The sequence below is a fragment of the Artemia franciscana genome, chromosome 10 (assembly GCF_032884065.1).
Source record: "Artemia franciscana chromosome 10, ASM3288406v1, whole genome shotgun sequence".
NCBI classification, from domain to species: Eukaryota; Metazoa; Arthropoda; class Branchiopoda; order Anostraca; family Artemiidae; genus Artemia; species Artemia franciscana.
Window position 1 is genome coordinate 11,215,450 of NC_088872.1, and position 20,569 is coordinate 11,236,018.

The window sequence follows — 20,569 nt, forward strand, 5'->3', positions numbered from 1 at the left end:
CAACTTATTGTTGTTTCTCGAACATTACTAATTCTATTGTTTGGGTGTGTACCAAGTGGTTAAGTTTTAGATAAACTCTTGAGATGTTTGAAAAATTAAACTGAAGGTTACAAACAGGACCCTAAGTGTCTGGCTATAGATTTATGGTAAAGGAAGGATCGGTCGAATTTTGAATATTTTTGACATGTAAGTGTTTTGCGGTGTAAGCCCCCCCCCCCTGACCGATTTCTTGGCTGCACCCCTGTCTATAACTACTATATTTTTCACGACTAGTTAAAGGTAATACGTCCCCCTGAAAAGGACAATCTTTGGCAATTTGCCATCCTTCATCCGCATAACGGGTCCTTGCCATTTTAGTCCTTCTTTGATTATAGTCTTATAAAGCAGGATAGAGCCACATTTTTCGTGCAGCTTACTATTTGAAATACAGTCAGTCAAACGGGTACCCCAAAATAGTTTGTAGACAATTTCTTCGGAAAATATCTAACAAATCCTCCCGAAAATACCTTTTGGGGAGAATTTTCGTTTTAAAATGCTTATTTGTATTCTGTTTTAAAAAATTGTGGAAAACAACAAGTTTGCCCCCCTCCCCCTCTCCAAGATTCTGAAAAATACATTTTACTCCACCCCACCCCCAAATTTTTGTGGATTCACTCCCATCCCCTGTTGCCACCGATGGTTTGTTCAATTTTGAATCATTCATTTAATTTCAGAAAAACACTTTTCTATTTACAGATAAAGGATGTCGTACCACGATCGAGCGGAGCATTTTTACAGTCATGTACTGAAGATTTACACATTGTCAAGGATATCTTTCTAAATAAATTCAAGTAAGTTTCTCTCTTGGAAGTTAATACCTCTTGAAGCTTAGTATTGAAGCCCAGGTTCGAGACTTCCTAATAGCTTTTTTATATTACAACAACCATAAATTTCTTAAATATCAACAAATTTGGTATCAACTAGATTCTGAATTATTCGTCTTCTTCAATTAAAACAAGTTTTTTTTTTTCTTCACCATGCTAAAGAGATAACAAGGAAAAAAAGAAGAATAAACAAAGGAGACACTACTTCCCGTGCGAAAAAAGGATTGTCCTTGTTACTCACAATGGGGGTAATCCATGGTAATCCATTTTCATTTTGATCTGACACCATTTTAGGATAAGATAAGTTTATTTTGCCCGCTTACAAACATAAAAAAAAAAAACGAAATAAGAACTCCACTTCTAAATGACAGAATTTACAAAGAACATAATTATTCAAAAGTAAATAACTACTCAAAACAACACTCGTATATTATATGAAATGGGAAAACTGAAACAAATGATATAGGCTTCTTTTGAAAAACCTCACACTCTTGAAACCTAACAACTATTAAAGGATTGCGACCTGTATATTTTTGCAAAACGTAACTGTTCCTAAAATACAACCGGAAACATAATATAAACTTCGAATAACGGCGAAGCCCCGATCGAATCTTTAACTTTTCCATCTTTGATAAGGAGTCCTCTAGGGGGCGAGATCTGGGTTACAGCGGTAGCTAGCAACCTAGTAAGAGGCGATCACATTCAGTGCTAAGAAATGTAATAGCCAATAACTGCTAAAAATAGGGCCAGATCAAATCAAAGAGTATACCATTAGAACCGTCTTATCTAAAAACCCTATATATAGGAAATTTACCGTCCCTTGGCTTGAACAACAAGGAAAATATATTGGCTTGAAAATCAAGAAAACTGGTAGCTACCATGATATTCTGCATAAACGGCATCTTTGTTTTCTTTTTCTTATGTACATAGCTTTAGCAAGTACACGCTTGCCATAACTATACTTGAGCGCATACTCTCCCGGCAGACACAATGACGCTTGCGACGGGTATAACTGTCCCTCCTCTGCTTACTTAATCGGTTATTTCTTATCGACTATATCGACTTATCGTGCATGTTTGGGAACGAATATGCATTTGCACCGCGAAGAGTGTATAAAGTTGGAAAGTATCTTTCAAAACGATTGAACTCATTTGATTTGAAACTTAACCAATTAAATTCATCACTTGGGATTAAATTATACCAAGATTAATGAGATTGAATAAGAAAAATTATATTAGTCAATTTACTAGTCATAAAAGGCTCTAGAAATAAGAATTTTCTTTCTTATAGGTCCTTAAGCATCTCACTGTGATGTCTCAGTGCCTCACTAGCGACTAAGAAAAAAGGAGACAAATCTCTGCTTTTCGTGCTAAAAAACGAGTTCCCTTAATGCTGAAGATGGGGACTGTAATATTTCTGTATGGAATTTTCGGCTATGGAGGTTTTAATTGTGCAGATTTGAATGTGGCCTTACACCATTTTTGTTGAGTGTCAGGCTACTTTTCAAAATTCCCGTAATTTTTTTCACAGTTAACTTTTAATATTATTATTAACCTAAATAACAGTTATCATTCCTGAATTAACTTTTAATAGGGGTTTTTCTTCACTGGATATTCTTTTTCAAAAAGCGATTTTAAATTTTCTGTTACTACGCTCTGAACTTTGCTCTTAACAAGATTGTGGCACAAGACACAGCCAGGATTACCGAATTTCAAAGAAATTTTAGGAACACCTAGTAGTGGGCCTTTCTATTCTCAGTAGTAGGAAGCCTTTCCCAGCGGAAAAAAAAATAAATTAGTAAAAGAAATTATCCTAAACAAAAGATGAAACTAAAAAAAAAATACAAAGATAATTGCAAAAACGCTAAAAGTTTAAAAAAAAATGAAAAGAAAAGGGACATTTAAATAAAAATAAAAATTAAGCAAAATTTCAAAATCACATCAACAAGGCACGGGATCAAGCTGTCCGTTATTGTGCACATATGTCTCAAATTATCTTCCGAATGGAACCCTAGTAATATAACAAGTCAATTACTTTAAAAAAATCTAAAATCTTACTTATGCCGTTTACGAACAGAATTTATCAGGTTTAGATAGAATAAACTCTAAAAGAAATCAAAAGTTACAAATGGACACAGGTCAAGAAAAGTTAGGCATTATAAACTGAATGCACCTTTTATTTGCAAATCCAGTACAGGCACGTTGACGCTTGTTTGGGGCTTATTATGCAAAATGTTAATGTTCAAATTTTTGGTTTTGACCTGCTTTTTAATTAAGTGATTGTAATAAAAGTGATTTGATTTAATCTAGATTCCCTTTCATCTCTATTGATACTAATACCCCCATAGATAGTTTTCTTAATTTCTATTATTTCTCAGAAACTTTGTAAAAGTCCAATAGAAGTATCAATTATTTTCGTTTGATTAAATAGTATAGCCTACTATAGTGTGGAAGGTCAAATAAATGTTCTGCTACTGCTGATTCAAAAGTTTCTTATTTGTAAGATATTTTAAAGAGCAAACTATTGTAAATTTTCTTTTGTCTTTTTCATTTAGCGTTTCATTGTTATCTTTGTATCTTTATTTCATATTTTGTTCTGTGGCGTAATTTCGCCAAAATCCTAGGGTTGGGTGGGGGGTTTGGAGTCAATTTTTCCAAATCAAGTGGAAATGACAGTAAAAACTAAAAATGAGCCATTTTGGTACCTTAAAGATACTATAGTACTATAAAGGTAAATATGTACTGAAAAAACTGATTTGTTAATCTTTGAATTTTGCAGGTTAATCTTAGTTTTGACAAGATTTTGGAAGAAGCTAAATTGCAGCTGGGGAGGTGGGGTCAAACTGAAGATGGGGGGGAGTCGGCAAAGTTGGACCCAATTTTTCCAAGTCAAGTGGAAATGACAGTAAAAACTAAAAAAAAGCCATTTGGTACCATAAAGGTACTATTTAGTACTATAAAAGTACTATAAAGGTACTTAAAGCTATTATAAAGGTAAATATGTACTAAAAAAAACTGATTTGTTTCTGTTAATGTTTGAATTATGCAGGTTAATCTTAGTTTTGACAAGATTTTGGAAGAAACTAAATTGCAGCTGGAGGGGCAAACTGGAGTCTAGGGGGAGCCGGCAAAGTTGGAGCCAATTTTCCCAAATTAAGGGAAACTGACAGTAAAAACTAAAAAAATAAGCCATTTGGTACCATAAAGGTACTATTTAGTACTATAAAAGTACTATAAAGAATAAAGGTACTTAAAGCTACTATAGTTCTTTAAAGGTAAATATTTACTATAAAAAACTGATCTGTTTCTGCTAATGTTTGGATTATGCAGGTTAATTTTAGTTTTGACAATATTTTGGAAGAATCTAAATTTCTGCTGGGGGGGGGGCAAACTGAGGTCTGGGAGGGGCAGTTGAGCCCCTGCCCCACAGCAAGCTACGCCCCTGGTTTTGTTTAGGCTAGTTTCTTTTATTTAATTACTTTTTGCCTGCCTCTGCTGGGTGAACCTGTTGGTTTGAGCGCTGCATTTGGTAGCCGGAGATTTTCCATACGTAGTATGTTGCCAAGGTATCTCCAATGGCGATCTCTTGTGACATCTGTCATAAGAGGCTGGTCATTCTTGTAGGTCATTCTATATATATATATATATATATATATATATATATATATATATATATATATATATATATATATATATATATATATATATATATATATATATATATATATAATCTGCATCTACAAAATCTGTATCTATATATTTTATGAATTGTGTATCTATAAATAGTATTATATATTTGTATCTATAATTTATGTAAATAAAAAATAAGTATCTATATTCAAATGATATTACCTTAGTTCCGTCTCTGCCACCCAGGGGCATCCAGGGTACCAAGGAAGAGTCTAGAATCATCCCGTTTCTACCTATAGCTACCACATCCTCCCATTGGGACTAAAGTTTTTTCATCTTGGGGCCAAGTTTTCATCTGGCTACCTGGTTTTTTCTTCCATCGGGAACTGCTAGTAGTACCTAGCGTGTCAGGGTCTCTTCTGGGCGCCTCATTACGTAACCTAGCCACTTGAGACCTCTTTTCTTGATCATGGTGGAAAACGTCGTGCTTTTGTCCGCATGGTTTCATCAGCTCTTTGCTGCTGATTCTTTTTGCATATTGCTAATAGCCCGTAGACATTTTCAGTCAAAAGTGTCAAGCTGACGCTCTTCTTCCACCTTGAGGGGCCAGGTCTCACATCCATATAACAAAATTGAACGCACACATACTGAGTAGATCCTGAGCTTCGTCACGGGGTTGATTTCCCTTCTGGTCCAAAGAGGTTTGCGGAGCTGGCCAAAGACGGACCAAGCTTTGCTAATCCTGCCTTGAATCTCATTAGTGGGTCCACCTTTAGCATTTATCGATGACCCTAGGTATTTGAACTCTTCCAGCCTCTCAATAGGTTCTCCACTGCTGTATATAGAAGTGTTCTCTTTGGTTGAAAAATACTTTATTTTAGGGATACTGATTGTGAGTCCTGTCTCACTAGTCGTTTTCGCAACTCTTTCTATCATATTTTGTGCTTTCTGTGGGGAGTCTGCGAGTAGAGTACCATCGTCTGCATATTCGATGTCAGCAATTTTTTCCTGTGCTAAAAAGGCGACGCCATCATCTTTCAGTGCGTTTTTCATAATCCAATTTATAATGTAGTTGAAAAGAATTGGCAATGCCGGATATCCTTGACGGACGCTATATGCTATTTCAAGTAGTTCCATTAGTACACCATATATTCATACGTTACTTAGGGTGTTCTCATATTATGCTCTTAGCAGGTCGACTATTTCCGTTGGAACACTGTCTTCGAGCATTATTTGCCATAAAAAGGGTCTTAATATCGAGTCAAATGCAGCTATGAAGTCAAGAAAGACTGCGAAGGTATCCAATCCGTGAATGGAACGTTGGTGAAGAAGAAGTTGTAGGTTAAAGACATGGCTTACACGTCCCATTCTAGGGTGGAATCCTGTCTGGTTCTTTCTTGTCCGTTGCTCTCGCTCTTTGCAAAAGCGGCTCGCTAAAACTATTGCAAAAATCTCCCCAGCTATGTCTATTAGTAAGACTCCCCAGTAATTTTTATAGTCTTCTTCATCTTGTTTCTTGAATATAGGGATTATAGTTGCGTTATGCCAATCCTGGGACTTTGCCAGTCGTTCTAGACTTTGCCAAGTAGGTTCGTTAGGGCTTCAACGAGCGCCGAACTTGCTTTGTATATTTCTGCCGGTAGGGAGTCCTCACCCGGGGCTTTATATTTTTTGAAAGACTTCACGGCATTTCTGACTTCCTCCATCGAAGGTGGAGATACATCGCAAGAATACTGATCCACGAGTGATGGAGCTGCTAGTCACATATTTTGGCTGGAGTGGACGGAGGAAGTTTGTGGTGTAGCCTGGCCTCTCCTATTTAACAGATCCTTGAAATGTTCTTTCCATCGGTTCATCCTTTCTTATCGCCCTGTGATGATAGTCCCATATGTTTTTTTCACATTTTCTGTGGTGGTATTCCCTTTCTTATTAGTTTGCTATTCAATTGCTTGTTGTGTATTCTAAGTGTTAGTCTATATATTTTTCAGTGCAGACCATAACGGGGAGCATGATCCATATAAGACGACTTACGGACTGGCTGAACTCTTTCCAGATATTTGTTTTGGCCACCACAAAACTAGACCCCAGAGTCCAGTGGTAAACGAAGATACTCACCCAAAATTATTTGATCTGTGGAGAGGAGAGCCATCCCACTCAAAATCTAGCAAAGCTGTTGAAGAAAAGGTAAATTTTGTTTATATTTTTATTATTTTTACTTTTATATCGGCTTTTTGTCCTCATTTTTGTAATAAGTTTTTCTTGTTGATATTGTATGAAAAAAATTGTATTGCAACTGAATATTCAACCTGAATATTATAAATGAATATACAATATACGACTGAATATTCAACCTCACAAAGGCAAGAGATACAAAGCTTAGATCAAAGCAGAAGAAAGAAAATAAGTTTGATAACTAAGTAAAGTTTCTGTGTGAATTTGTTAATCTGACTTTAAATCTGTTTTTATATATTTGAAGGATGACAACAAGGCTATATCCATGATTTTGGTTCTAGGGGAGGGGGGCTACAAAAAAATATAGGAATGTATAAGAAAATTGTTTATATGTGCATTTTTTTTACGTTTTTGTGAGTCGAACAAAAATTTTTGGGGAAGGTTCAAACCCCCTAATTCCTCCTGGATATGGCCTTGGATGATGGTTGAAATCGAAAGGAGAAAGTTGAAGAAAGACAATAATTATGTCAAACAAAAGCTAATTAGTGAAGTTTGTATGTGAATGCTATTTAACATATATATCTGAAGGGTGATAGGCTGCTGAAAATCGTCCTGTTCAAACAGTTCGTGGTAACAAACTGTAGTAAAGAGCGACCCGGCTCAATAGTAACCGAAACTCTAAAAAACGAGATTTTGATACTAATAGATACATAAAAAGGATCTGATTTCATGCTGATTTTAAATATATAAGTTTCATCAAATTTAGTCTTACTTATCAAAAGTTAAGAGCATTAAAACTTAAAACGAACAGAAATTACTCCGTATATGAAAGGGGCTGTTCCCTCCTAACGCCCTGCTCCTTACGCTAAAGTTTTCTATTGTTTTAAAAAGTAGAGTTGTGAGAAAGGGTCAAACTTTAGCGTAAAGATTGGGGCGTTGAGGAGGGAACAGCCCCTTTCGTATACGGAGTAATTTCTGTTCGTTTTAAGTTTCAATGTCGCTCCTTACTTTCAGTTAAAAAAAAACTTCTTTTTTTTTTTTTATTTAATCGACAATCAAGAGGGATCGAACGAAAGCAAGACATCGTCGAACGGGGTAGGAAGTGGTCATTTGGAAAGATTTAATGTAAGTAGGGGCTTAGTGCGATGAAGTAAACAGGGAAGCATTAAATAGAGGGCCGAAGGAGGAGCTTGCGTAGCTGTGTTAGCTCTAAATGGTTTTATGCTATGAGGAGTTATCGGTATTAGTGTACTATTACTAGGTGTAAATTATTGATTTAGCATAGCATCTTCCCGATCAAAAATCAGTTATTTTTTGGCCTGCAAATGAACCCTTTTAAAAATGTTGCTGTTCATTGATTTTTTTTATCTATTTTTTTAGTGAATCAAATTTATTATTACTTTTAATATTTTATCAGCTTCTATGGCATAGTTTTACTTCTAGGTACCAGTTCAAAGGAGACGTTGCCGAGATTGTGCTATTATTTTTGCGACTGATAACTACATTTGATTATACTATGCAATCGGGCGCGTTTGCAAAGTAGAGGCCTTGGAGAAGGCTCCCCACCCCCCTCTCTTGATATCTGCACACCTTTACTATACTTTCCAATAGATTCTGAACTATACTTTTTATTTTCCTATACGATCCGCCTGCATGTTATTGTTATTCTTTTCTGTATTTGACCCCTCCCGCTCTTTACTTTAATCAAACAATTCGTGGTGACGAACTGTAAGTAAGGATTGACTCGGCTCAATAGTAACCGAAACTCTAAAAAACGGAATTTTAATACTTGTAGATACATCAAAAGAATCAGCTTATTATGCTGATTCCAAACATATAAAATTTAGTTTAACCCAACAAAAGTTACGAGCCTGAGAAAATTTGCCTGATTTTTGATATAAGGGGAAAACACCCCCTAAAATTCAAGGAACCTTAATGAAAATTACGTCATCGTATTCAGCGTAACCAGCGTACAGCGGATTATGTAGAAGTTTCAATTTCCTATATTCAGAAATGCGGAAGTTTGCTATTTTTGCTTGAAAACACGGATGCGTGTTTATTTGTTGTTGTTTTTTTCCAGGGGTGATCGAACTGAAAGAATGGTCCTAGAATTTCGAGGGAGGGTGCATTAGAGCGGAAACTAAAAGTTCTAGTGCCCTCTTCAAGTGACCAAAAAGATTGAAGGGCAACTTGGCCCCCTCCTACGCCCATCTTTCCCCAAAGTTATCTGATCTAAATTTTGAGATTGTCACTTTGTTCAGTATAGTGGAAAAAATCAAGTAACTATGTCTTTAGGTGTAAAATGATCCCCCACAGTCCGCGGGAAGAGGCTTGTAAGCTATGAAATTTGTCCATTGTTTACGCATAGTATTTGTTATTGGAAAGTACACAGAAATATTTTAGGGGATGGAGTTTGTGTTTGGGGTGGATTTCTATAGGGAGACTCTTCCTCGGGAAGGGAAATTTTGGGGGGATAAATTTTCCAGGGGAAATGTTGCATAGGGTGGATTTGACAGAATTACTATAGAAATTCTTTTTAATTGTCTTGCATTCTCTTTGCCAAATTTGTCATGTGGAGATATTCTGTTGGAAATATCCGGGGATTATTTTCCGCGTGCTTTGATTTCCGGGAAATAGTTGCCACGGAAGGGGTCATTTCTGGACTGATCGAGAAATCCATTAGAGATTAAAGTTGTATTCAAATGAAAGAATGCTAAGGAAAATTTTTCAGGCTGAATCGTTCGCAAGCAATTTATGGAGACGGGGGATTTTCAGCGAGGATGGACCTGTCTTGACGGAATTTGAAGGGGATGCACTTCACGTTGGATGAAATTTCCACGGGGAGTTTTCCGCGAGAGGGAAGAGTATATTTCTTGGGGGGTGAGCGAGATTTACCGGCATTATTTGAAAAACGATCAGAAATTAAATTATAAAACAAGTTTTTTTTCAACTGAACGTAAGGAGCAACATTAACATTCAAAATGAACAGAAATTATTCCATGTATGAAGGGTTGCCCTCTCCTCAATATCTTGCTCTTTGCGCTAAAGTTTAACTGTTTGCCCAATTTTTTTAAGAGCGGCTATTGAAACACGGGAACCGTTTAATTAGAATAGGAAGCATTTTTAAAAGTGCTAACAGCTTTTTGCGTCAAGGGCAAGATATTGAGGTGGGAGTAACCCTTCATATAGGGAATAAATCGGCCAGAATTAATATGCAAGTTTTGTTTTAATTTATCACGTACGGTGAGCCAAGTTTGAACCTGCAGTAGTTGAAAAACGTACAGTAAGTTGAATAAAAAAAATAAGTTTTTTTTAAAATGAAAGAAAGAAGCAACATTAAAACTTAAAATGAACAGAGACCATCCCGTATATGAGATGGGCTGTCCCCTCCTTAACGCCTCGCTCTTTACGCTAAAGTTTGACTCTTTGTCACAACTTTACTTCTTAAGACGATAAAAACTTTAGCGTAAAGAGTGTTCTATTTGTTTAAGCTTTAGTTTCGCTTCTTACTTTCAGTTAAGAAAAAACTTGTGCCGTTAAAAGCCAAATATTGTGCCGTTATTTTGCGACTAATAACTAAATTTGATTATCATATATGATCGGGCACGCATACAAAGTGGAGACCTTCGTGGTCGTGTCTCTTCACCTCCCCTCTTCAAATTTACAGACTTCACGATAGTTTTTTATAGATTTTCCTCTATTCTTTCCTGTATTTTTTTTACCATCCGCCTGTTTGTCCTTGTAATGTTTCTCTCTGTGTTTGATTCCTCCCGTCAAACAAAATCTGGAGAACGTGCCTGCCTGCGATTCTTCATGCAAATATAAAATTTGATAATCATATGATAGTAATATCAAACCGTTTCTAAAATATACTCTTTGAACATGTATCTAAGTAACGCTGCAGCATTAATTAACTTTTTTCAGGTTCATATCACTAGTGTACACAAACTTCTCTTCTTTTTCAATGTCCCGACCATATCTTTCTAGGTTTCTATGTTCAGACCTTGTGTCCGAAATCGAAAAAAAAAAATTGCTTTTCTATCCAGATTGAAGACCATTGTTTTTTTCAGTACCCCAAAACCGGAAAGTCTTTCATTATTTCTTCGTTTTTTTTACGTTCACAGATTTCATGTAGGTTTTATGCTTCTAGCCAATGTATTTGTTTTCTTTAGTTTTATTTTACTTCAGTAATTGCTTTTCTTTTCCTTTATTTTCTCCTTTTTTCACATCATTTGAACACTTTTCTTACATTCGCTGAGCGTTTCCGTAGTTTGGAGGACAAAGTGACTGTGAAGCTAGCTTCTGGGGCTCTGACATTAGTTAAATATTGCTTAGCCAGCATAATTCCACGTTGTTTGACGAAAAAATGTCATCATGGGAAATAGCACTATGCATACAAGGCTAAAGAACTAATAATTCCCCGATTGGAGGTCCGGCTTCGACAATCTGACAAGGCCAAAGCTATCATTGAAGCTTGAAGATATATTTATCTTCAAGGCCAAAGCTATCAAGAGAGTAGACAAACTTCGTCTTTTGAGAATTCGTTTCTCCTCAGACCTCTCCTATAACACACACCTCAATTGGGTCTGAGCCTTTTCTGAGAGAAGACGGTGTGACTCTTCGCTTTAAGATCGTGTTACCCTCCAGTTCGATTCTCCCTGTGTACAGGCCATACATCAGGCCTATTACCAAATATGGATGCACACTTTTTGGAAATCTTAAAATCCTAGCGGCATCGCTTCAGAGATCCAAGGTAGCTCAAAGACAAGATGTTCTAAAATAGGGTGCTTTTACACTCTCTAAGTAAAACAGTTGACCTGGAACCAATGACAGTTCTCTACAAGTATATCCTATGTCCTCCCTCCGATGAGCTATCTACTTTTACCGCCGTTCGTCAATACAGTATGGCAAATATGCCAAAACATGGTGCAGTCGGGTTACCTACCAGAAAAGACACCCTGCACCGAGTACTTGAGGAACAGCTTTGTGAGACGCTGCACGTCCATTTGGAATGGTTTTCCGAACTATTTTTGGCAAACCTAGGCTTAACTGATTGAGAAGGAGTTTAAATTTTAATCTATTTTTTTAAGAACAGCATTGGCACCTACAGATGGCGCACCTACGTTTGGAGTAATTTTCTGAGACATTACTGAAAACTTTTCCGTTGATTGCTGTGAAAGGAAATTCAACGGACACAACGCAAGGGAAAAAAAATGGTAAATAATTGACTAGTGACATATATGGCCGTAAGTTTTTCAGTGGCCTGGCTTCACGAATTAATTACAAAGAAAAATAATATTCTGTTCGCTTTTGTTTTAAATCTGAGTTTTAAAAAAATGTCTTTTTTTTTGCGGGGCGAAAAAAAAGCCATCTAAAATGAACTTCTTATTTATGCAGTAGTAAGAACTTATTGTTGTTCTTCTTTTTAGATATATGTGTTCAAAGGAGTTTTCTGTTTTTTTTTTTTGTTAGAAACTCTTAAAAAAATACAAGAAAAAAACGGGTAAATCTTTTTAGACAAATGTATCCAATGGAGTTCTTTCTTTGCTAGAAACTCTTAAATATACATATATATATATGTATATATATATATATATATATATATATATATATATATATATATATATATATATATATATATATATATATATATATATATATATATATATATATATATATATATATATAATGGGTAATTTTTTAGCAAGGCAGTGATTTCCTTTGAATTCTGCATATTCCTTTACGACATTTTTTACTGTCTTATTGAAAAAAAAAATCAATTATAAAGCGAAAAGCAGTGTTGTCTAAGAAATTATTTTTTAGAAACTCTCTGGGGAAATTTTTGAAATGATTCCTTTAGCTAAGACGTGGCGACCAAAACTTACTTTAAGAAATCCCTTGATCAGTTCGACAAAATTTACGGTCTTCTTCAGAACTTCTTCAGAATAGAGATCGTTACATTTTGTACATTTCGTCGGGAATGCTGTCACACCATATGACATCTAAAAAAAGAAGAAAAACTGAAAAAGACTGAAAAAAACGAAAAAAAATATATGCAGACTCTTGTGTCATTCTCTATTGCTCATCTAGGGTTGAAAGTTTAAAGTGTTTTAATAAAAAAGACAACAAAACGATTTTGAAAGTCAAATATGTCAGCTAAGCCAAATATGGATGGATGGGAATGTTAGTAAGAATATTCGTCTTTAGGAACAGAAAATAACAGTACTATCCTCACGCACAAGAGTGACTGATTCAATTCAAGAGAGGGAGTCGCGCACAAGAAGCGTGAGGATTCCAGAGGGAATCCTCACGCACAAGAGTGACTGATTCAATTCAAGAGAGGGAGTCTCAGAAAATTTGTTCGACAAACGCTTTGAATGCGTTTTTCTTTTCTTTTTCAATTTCTGTGTGCCCTTTCCTGGGACATTGTTTCGTGTGTGAATTTTCATTACATTTGCGAACGGAGTGTCCAAGAAATATCTTCGCAAGGAGGAATTGAATGCTGAGGTAGTTTGCCCGAAAAATGGAACGCTGATAAGAAATGTGGCTGGAGAAAGCAATCCATATATGCTCAGCGCAGGGATACCTTTCATCCCCTTTACTCCGAGGAATGATGGAAAATAGTCGCTTGAAGTTGCAGTTTTATCCCCCCCCCCTGCCTTGGGTCAGCCTCTCGTCCTTTCTTGATTGTTGTTTGTCGCCGTTGTTTTGTGTATTTATTGTTATTTTTCTACCTTTCTTTGCTTTTCATCCTAAGCCTTCGTTTTTTTCCCTTTCTTTTATTAGTATGTTATTTTTCTTTTTATTTCGAAGATTTTTGAGTCACCGTCTAAGGACCCTTTTGAGCGTTACCTGACCAAACAAAGAGGCTCTTTATCTGGAAGGTAAAATTCTATATTCTTTATTAAAGGTGCTTTACTAGGGATCAGATTCTTTAGATATTATGATTTACACACTTTATTATATGCTTTAGATACTTTATTAGAGATTGTTTACATAACTTAATGAAGATTAGAGACACTTTACTAGATTAGGTAAGTTAGAGACGTTTCCAAAATATTATTTTCTCAGAGTTTGTTTTTCTAAGTAGCTTTAAGTCATGATTATGTTAAAAAAAAATCACGTGAAATACCGTTTGGAGTTTCGGAGTCTAGACATTATTTTTGAAACGATAATGTTGCACAGATAATATATACTCTATTTACTTCAATTCATTTTTAAATTTTTAATCAAACTCATATAGGAAACAAAAATAATAACTGGGACAAACTTTATACATATGTGTGTTTATGCTGCCCTGATTCTGACTTATGATCATTGAGAAATTGATCTTGTTGATAAACCAAGTTAAAATATAAAATTGTAGGGAATTTGGCTTTACAGAAACCAACATCCAACCAAGGGTGGTTTTAGGTGGGACAGAAGGGGCACTTGCCCCGGATGCAGAAGTTTTAGGGATGCAAAATTTCAAATAAATGATTTAACGATTATAATCATTTTGTTATTTTCGAATTTTATTTTATTAAAGTACAGTTGAGGGTGCAGTTGGCAGTAAGTATAAGCAAATTAAATCCGGAATATATCTTTCTCATATCTTCATCACAGTTCCTTGAAAATAAAAGTAAGTAGACCGAATTTTATTAAAAAACGAAAATTTTGTTAAAATTTGGCATGAAAATTTTTGGGAGACAGGGAACAGGGGCGCTAATGAAGGTTTCGCCCCGGGCGCAGAAGAGACTAAAACCTCCACTGCATTGAACTGACAGAAAACGTTTCCTTTGCAGCAAGAATTCAGACCTACTGCTACTATTACTCGTGCCACGATGCTGCTAGTAGTTCTATGGCACGGCCTCTTCTAGTTGTAATAGTACACCTATACTCGCTGCTTCTAGTTCCTACCACTACTATTCATGCCACAATTATTAGTATTAATGCAAGGATTGGTAGTCTTTATAATTACAGGGTCAAAAGTGGGAGTCTGACCCCCGTTTCTCCTAGTTTCATATATATAAACATTTCGCACCATTTAGGAAATTATTATAAATAAACTAATTTTTATGTTCAGTTGAAATTATTTTTAAAGCTAAATTAAAATAACGCTTTTTATTTTGTTATGCTAACAAGGTAATATTCTTAAGCCGAATGATCCATCGCTTAGCAGTCCATTGTTTGTGGTAGCTGGTCACCCAGTCAAAATCGTTAGATCATGTACGTATACTTTACTGCATTATAGCCTCAGACGGTTTGATCGAGAAAGAACTCCAATCACGTCAGGCAAAGGCATCGTCAGTCATGGCTTGCCTGAGTCACATAGTGTGGTCAAAGCCGAGCATCAGCCATAAAACCAAATGAGGATCTACAGTGTGTCTGTGGTATCAGCCCTTTTTTTGTGGAAGTGACACTTGACATGAGCTTCGTCAATCATTAAATTGATATAGTGTAAAGTAAAAAATCAGGAGAACTGAGAGGCTGAAGTGGTATGACTTCTTGTCAAACGCCGAACTCCTATCTCTGACTAGTTGGCTACCGCTCTTGGCAACTGGCTAATCGGCTGGTTTTGCCATTTGGATAAAAGGATAAAGATCCTCCAGAGCCATTGTTGGTAGATAGTGCATAAGGTGTCAAATCGACGTTTCAGTCTCTGGGTCTTTTACTCCTTTTGACAGGACAGGTAGCAAGCCTTACACCCAACCTTGCATTAGCGGAGATCGATCCCTAGGCCCTGTATTGCCAAGCAGAAAATCAATCTACTGTGCTACTACACTGATCACCTGAGATATATGTTTCGAAAAATCCCTATCACAAGCTCTGAAGAGCCGAGTTCGTTTTTCGAGATCAAGAAACAAGAAAAAAGGACAAAAGCACAAAAAAAGTAAAAAAAAAAGATATTGGAGTTATATAGGGTGAACGCCTTCAAAACAAGGCTCTGCATCTTTATTTTTAAAGGGGGCTATGAAACCCCGCTTCCATAATTGTGGAAATTGCTCAACCTCGGTAATCTCATTGAAAATGAGAAACAAGGGCTTTGAAAGGAAATCACTGATCAGAGGAAATGGAATACAAAGGGCAGGTGCTTGTTTTCTTAGTTTCTTGTTTTCTTTTGATCTCCCAAAGGAATACAGGGGAAAAAAGGGGAATATCATCAGTGGTGATTGAAGACACAATGTTGGAAGGCCTTGCAAGGAATCTGTGAAGGTTATTGGCAGCAACTTTGAGGAGTTCGGATAGGTTGACATTAACCTGGTCAAGTCTCCTGCCACACAACTTTTTAACCTCGGAAATCAATTTTATGGGTTCATTATTAGCAATTTTTCGACCTTAGTTTTGTAGTAGAATCTTGTAGATTTGCGAATTTCCCTTTTCAGTTTCTTCTTAATTGACTAGCTTCATCCGGCTTACCTTTTCTTGGAAGCTTTAATTTATTTCTATTTAGTATTTTATGGGTTGTAATTTGCTCCGAATGTCAGCAGAAACTCCTGCGAAAATTACACTCGACTTTGATCCTCCAGCCAACGGATTAAAGCGACCGCAAAGGGAAACCTTGTTCTAAATGGAAGGACAGCTTCAACTGGGTTTTGACCCTGGTTAACGTGCTCCTAGATAACGCCCTCACACTGGCTCAAGACTGAAAAACCGAGGCAGCGAATAGAGTCTATCTATGCTGATTAATCAGCAGGAGACTTAAGTGAAAATGAGTTTCAAGAATCAACCAGTGCTACTGCCACTGTCATTGCTAATCTTTTGCGGCATGTCCCGCTGTAACTACTTGTTTAATAGAAGAGTAGATATGTTACGCTTTTTGAAACTTGAATCGTGCAAGGATTTTGGGTCTCTGTAGCTGGGTCCAAAGTTGAGCCTTCACTCTACTTGGTGCTAATAGGTATGCTGCACCTCTATTGAATTGTGATTATTCGTGGATCAATTAGGTAGTGGTCTTAATTATGATTAACTCTTAATTTTTAAAATTAGATTCATCATCAGATTAACTAGTTGATCGATTAATTAAGTTACTGTACGAAATTGAAGGAGATTTTGCTATGCACAGAGCATCAACCCTGCTATTACCACAAACAATTTCTACCATAATTACTGCTACTACTACCCCTACTCCTACCATAGGACTCCTCGGATATTAATATTACTACTTATACCATGAATACTCCTAGCGCAAATTATACTTTAGCCCATAGGGGGTTGTATATGGGGTTACATATGACAATGTAGAGTCCTACTCTTATTTCTGGTAATTTTGTTCTTTTTAACTTTGAATTTTATCGTTAATTATAATTTCATTTCGTTTCGGGTTTGGCGCCTGTAGTAATAATAATTTTTATTTGTTTTTATTATTGTTTTCTTTAATCTTCGTCAGGTTCAATTTCTGTTCGTTGCATTATTTTTTGTAATGTCTCTCTTCATTGTCTGTCGAAAAACTTTTTTTTAACTTAACTTAACTTTTTTTTAACTTTTTTTTAATTCGTATGAAATATAATTTCATTTCGTTTCGGGTTTGGCTCCTGTAGTAATAATAATTTTTATTTGTTTTTGTTAATATTTTCTTTAATCTTTGTCAGGTTTAATTTCTGTTCGTAAGGAGCGACCCGGTTCAATAGTAACCAAAACTCTAAAAAACGGGATTTTGTTAGCAATAGCTACTTCAAAAGAATCGCATTTAAATGCTGATTTTAAATATATAAAATTAATCAAGTTTAGTCTTACCCATCAAAAGTTACGAGCCTGAGAAAATTTGCCTTATTTTAGGAAATAGGGGAAAACATCCCCTAAAAGTCATAGAATATTAACGAAAATCACACCATCAGATTCAGCGTATCAGAGAACCATACTGTAGAAGTTTCAAGCTCCTATCTACAAAAATGTGGAATTTTGTATTTTTTGCCAGAAGGCAGATCACGGATGCGTGTTTATTTGTTTGTTAGTTTTTTTTTTTGTTTTTTTTTTTTGTTGTTTTTTTTTCGAGGGGTGATCATATCGACCCAGTGGTCCTAGAATGTTGCAAGAGGGCTCATTCTAACGGAAATAAAAAGTTCTAGAGCCCTTTTTAAGTGACCAAAAAAATTGGAGGGCACCTAGGCCCCCTCCCACGCTAATCATTTTCCCAAAGTTATCGGATCAAAATTCTGAGATTGCCATTTTATTCAGTATAGTTGAAAAAGCTTATAACTATGTCTTTGAGGACGACTTACTCCCCCACAGTCCCCGTGGGAGGGGCTACAAGTTACGAACTTTGACCTGTGCTTACATATAGTAATGGTTATAGGGAAGTGTACAGACGTTCAGAGGGATTTTTTTGGTTGGGGGGAGAGTTGTTGAGAAGAGGGGGATATGTTGGGGGAACTTTCCATGAAGTAATTTGTCATGGGGGAAGTAAATTTCCATGAAGGGAGCGCAGGATTTTCTAGCATTATTAAAAAAAACAATAAAAAAATAAATATAAAAAAGTTTTTTCATCTGAAAGTAAGGAGCAGCATTAAAACGAACAAAAATTACTATGCATATGAGGGTATTCGTCCCCTCCTCAATACCTCACTCTTTACGCTAAAGTATTTTTAGTAATTTCAACTATTTATTCTACGGCCTTTGTGATTCACGGGTCATTCTTAAGGAATTGGGACAAAACTTAAGCTTTGTTGTAAAGAGCGAGGTATTGCTGAGGGGGGTAAACCCCCTCATATACGTAATAAAAACATACGAATACAAAAGTTCGTTACGTAAGCTAATTCGTAAGTTACGTATATCTTTTACTAATAAAAACGTTTGTAAAAAATTAAATGTTCTAGTTGCCTTTTTAAGTAACCAAAAAACTGGGGGGGGGGACTAGGCCTCCTCCACCGCTCCTTTTTCCCCAAAATCATTCGATCAAAACTATGAGAAAGCCATTTAGCCAAAAAAATAAATATGCAAATTTCGTTTTAATTATTCATCTGCGGAGAGCCAAAATCAAAACGTGCATTAATTCAAAACGTTCAGAAATTAAATAAAAAAAACAAGTTTTTTTAAGTGAAAGTAAGGAGCGACATTAAAACTTAAAACGAACAGAAATTACTTCGTATATGAAAGGGGCTGGTCCCTCCTCAACGCCCCGCTCTTTACGCTAAAGTTTTTTACTGTTTTAAAAAGTAGAGCTGAGAGAAAGTGTCAAACTTTAGCGTAAAGAGTGGGGCGTTGAGGAGGGACCAGCCCCTTTCATAAACGAAGTAATTTCTGTTCGTTTTAAGTTTTAATGTCGCTCCTTACTTTCAGTTAAAAAAAAACTTGTTTTTTTTATTTAATATCTTTTAATTCGTATGAAATCCCTCGGAAAAATTCAGTCAACTAGAAAATATAATGGCTTGTACCTTTGATTAACACAACTGCATGGTTAAATAGGTTTGATTCATTGCGTTTAGTTTCCTTCCCTGGTTGATCTTTCAGGAGTAAGGGGGTCACTCCACTAATTCCTAAATATTGCAATTTTATGACTAGTGATATGAAAAAAAAATATATTTAGTTTCAAGAACATAAATGCTGTTTTCATTAAGGTTTTTTTTTCTGATCACCTGTTCCAAAAATATTCTAACAGATTGTGATTGGGACTCGTCTGGGTAGCAGTATTAGCAAAGATAGTGGATGCATCCAAGCTGTAAAAAGTGAAAAAGATATAAAAAGTTTGACTGACCATATATTAAGCAATAGGTTGTACGAAAAATCTGGTCAGCCAATAATTCACTTTTCAGGCCTATAGGCTTAGATAGTTTATAGGCCACTATAAATTTTGTAGACCACTATTAACTTTCTTGGTCTATAATTAAAGAAAATTTTGAAAAGGCGGCCTTTTATGGATGAAGAGTGATAGATTGCCGAAGATCGTACTTTTTTTTACCATAAATCTGGAACCAAGTGAAAACCAGGCTGCCCCCCTAATGGAATAAGAAGAGATTATTAGAAAGAGTTGAAAAGAACTGGGAACTTCGGGGAGCGATATAGTGAAACTTTGAATCATTGGGGTTGAGAAAGAGTGTTCGTCTCCGGTGGCTTAGTGCTGCGATACCTTGTTAATAGTTGTTATTCGTTGTATTAGATTGTGATAATTCAATCTCTGCGATTAGTTAGCAAAAGAATATTTAAAATGATACATTAAATGGGCCAGTGTTGACCACGTCCTTAAAACAAACAGTGTTGAAAATACGGGAGACAAGTAATTCTACTTTTTTGTTTTTGCTTTAATCTTCGTTTATTAATTACTTAAAATTTTACCTTATTACCTTGTCTTTTTTTTTCTCTGATCTTTTTTGTAGCATTGCGTAAGGATGATAATCGATGTGAAATATTTGCCTTTTTTCTACCATTCACTTTTATTGCCTTTTTTTACTTAAAAACTACTTTCTCTTTTTTTTATTTTGTTGTTGTTTTTTTGTTTTTTTTTTTTTAGTGCGAAGAGATCTTTTTCGCGCTCAAAAACGTCAACCAAGATGGCAGAAGACGAACAACCGATTTTGGGTACCGAAATGTTCTATGGATCACTTTAATGCAATGATATTAGTGATATTGGTATAGTCTGTGATGCATGCGGTACCTAATTTTTCTATCCGAATTTGACGTGATTGCTTGTTTTCATTTTATTTTCTTTTTTAGTTGTATTTGTTTTTTAGCTTTTTAAATACAAATTTTAAATTTTTGGAAGGATTCAATTCAAAGGCAAAAACTAAAAACAACGATGTTTTTTTAAATAAGAGAAAAGGTCATGAAGAGAAAAATTTACTCAGACAGTGTTGCCATAGCTGGTACAAATACATAGATCTGGTAAGCTTCTTTTGTCTGCACAACTGTATGGCAAGCCGGAAAAAGATCAGACCTGGTAGATTTTCGATACTAAGTGCATTTCGTATCTATTAGGATATCTCAATTTGT

General features: G+C 35.7%; 1 protein-coding gene across 1 annotated transcript in view; it reads left to right on the plus strand.

Annotated features, from left to right (window-relative positions):
• LOC136031780 (uncharacterized) overlaps positions 1-20,336 on the plus strand; it is a 68,675-nt gene extending 48,339 nt beyond the window's left edge. The window contains exons 9-12 of the mRNA XM_065711552.1: positions 736-830; positions 6,481-6,676; positions 13,478-13,548; positions 20,091-20,336. Coding sequence (XP_065567624.1) covers positions 736-830; positions 6,481-6,676; positions 13,478-13,548; positions 20,091-20,187 — 459 coding nt within the window. The 3' untranslated portion in view covers positions 20,188-20,336. The remainder of the gene's footprint in view (positions 1-735; positions 831-6,480; positions 6,677-13,477; positions 13,549-20,090) is intronic.
• The last annotated feature ends 233 nt before the right edge of the window (positions 20,337-20,569 follow it).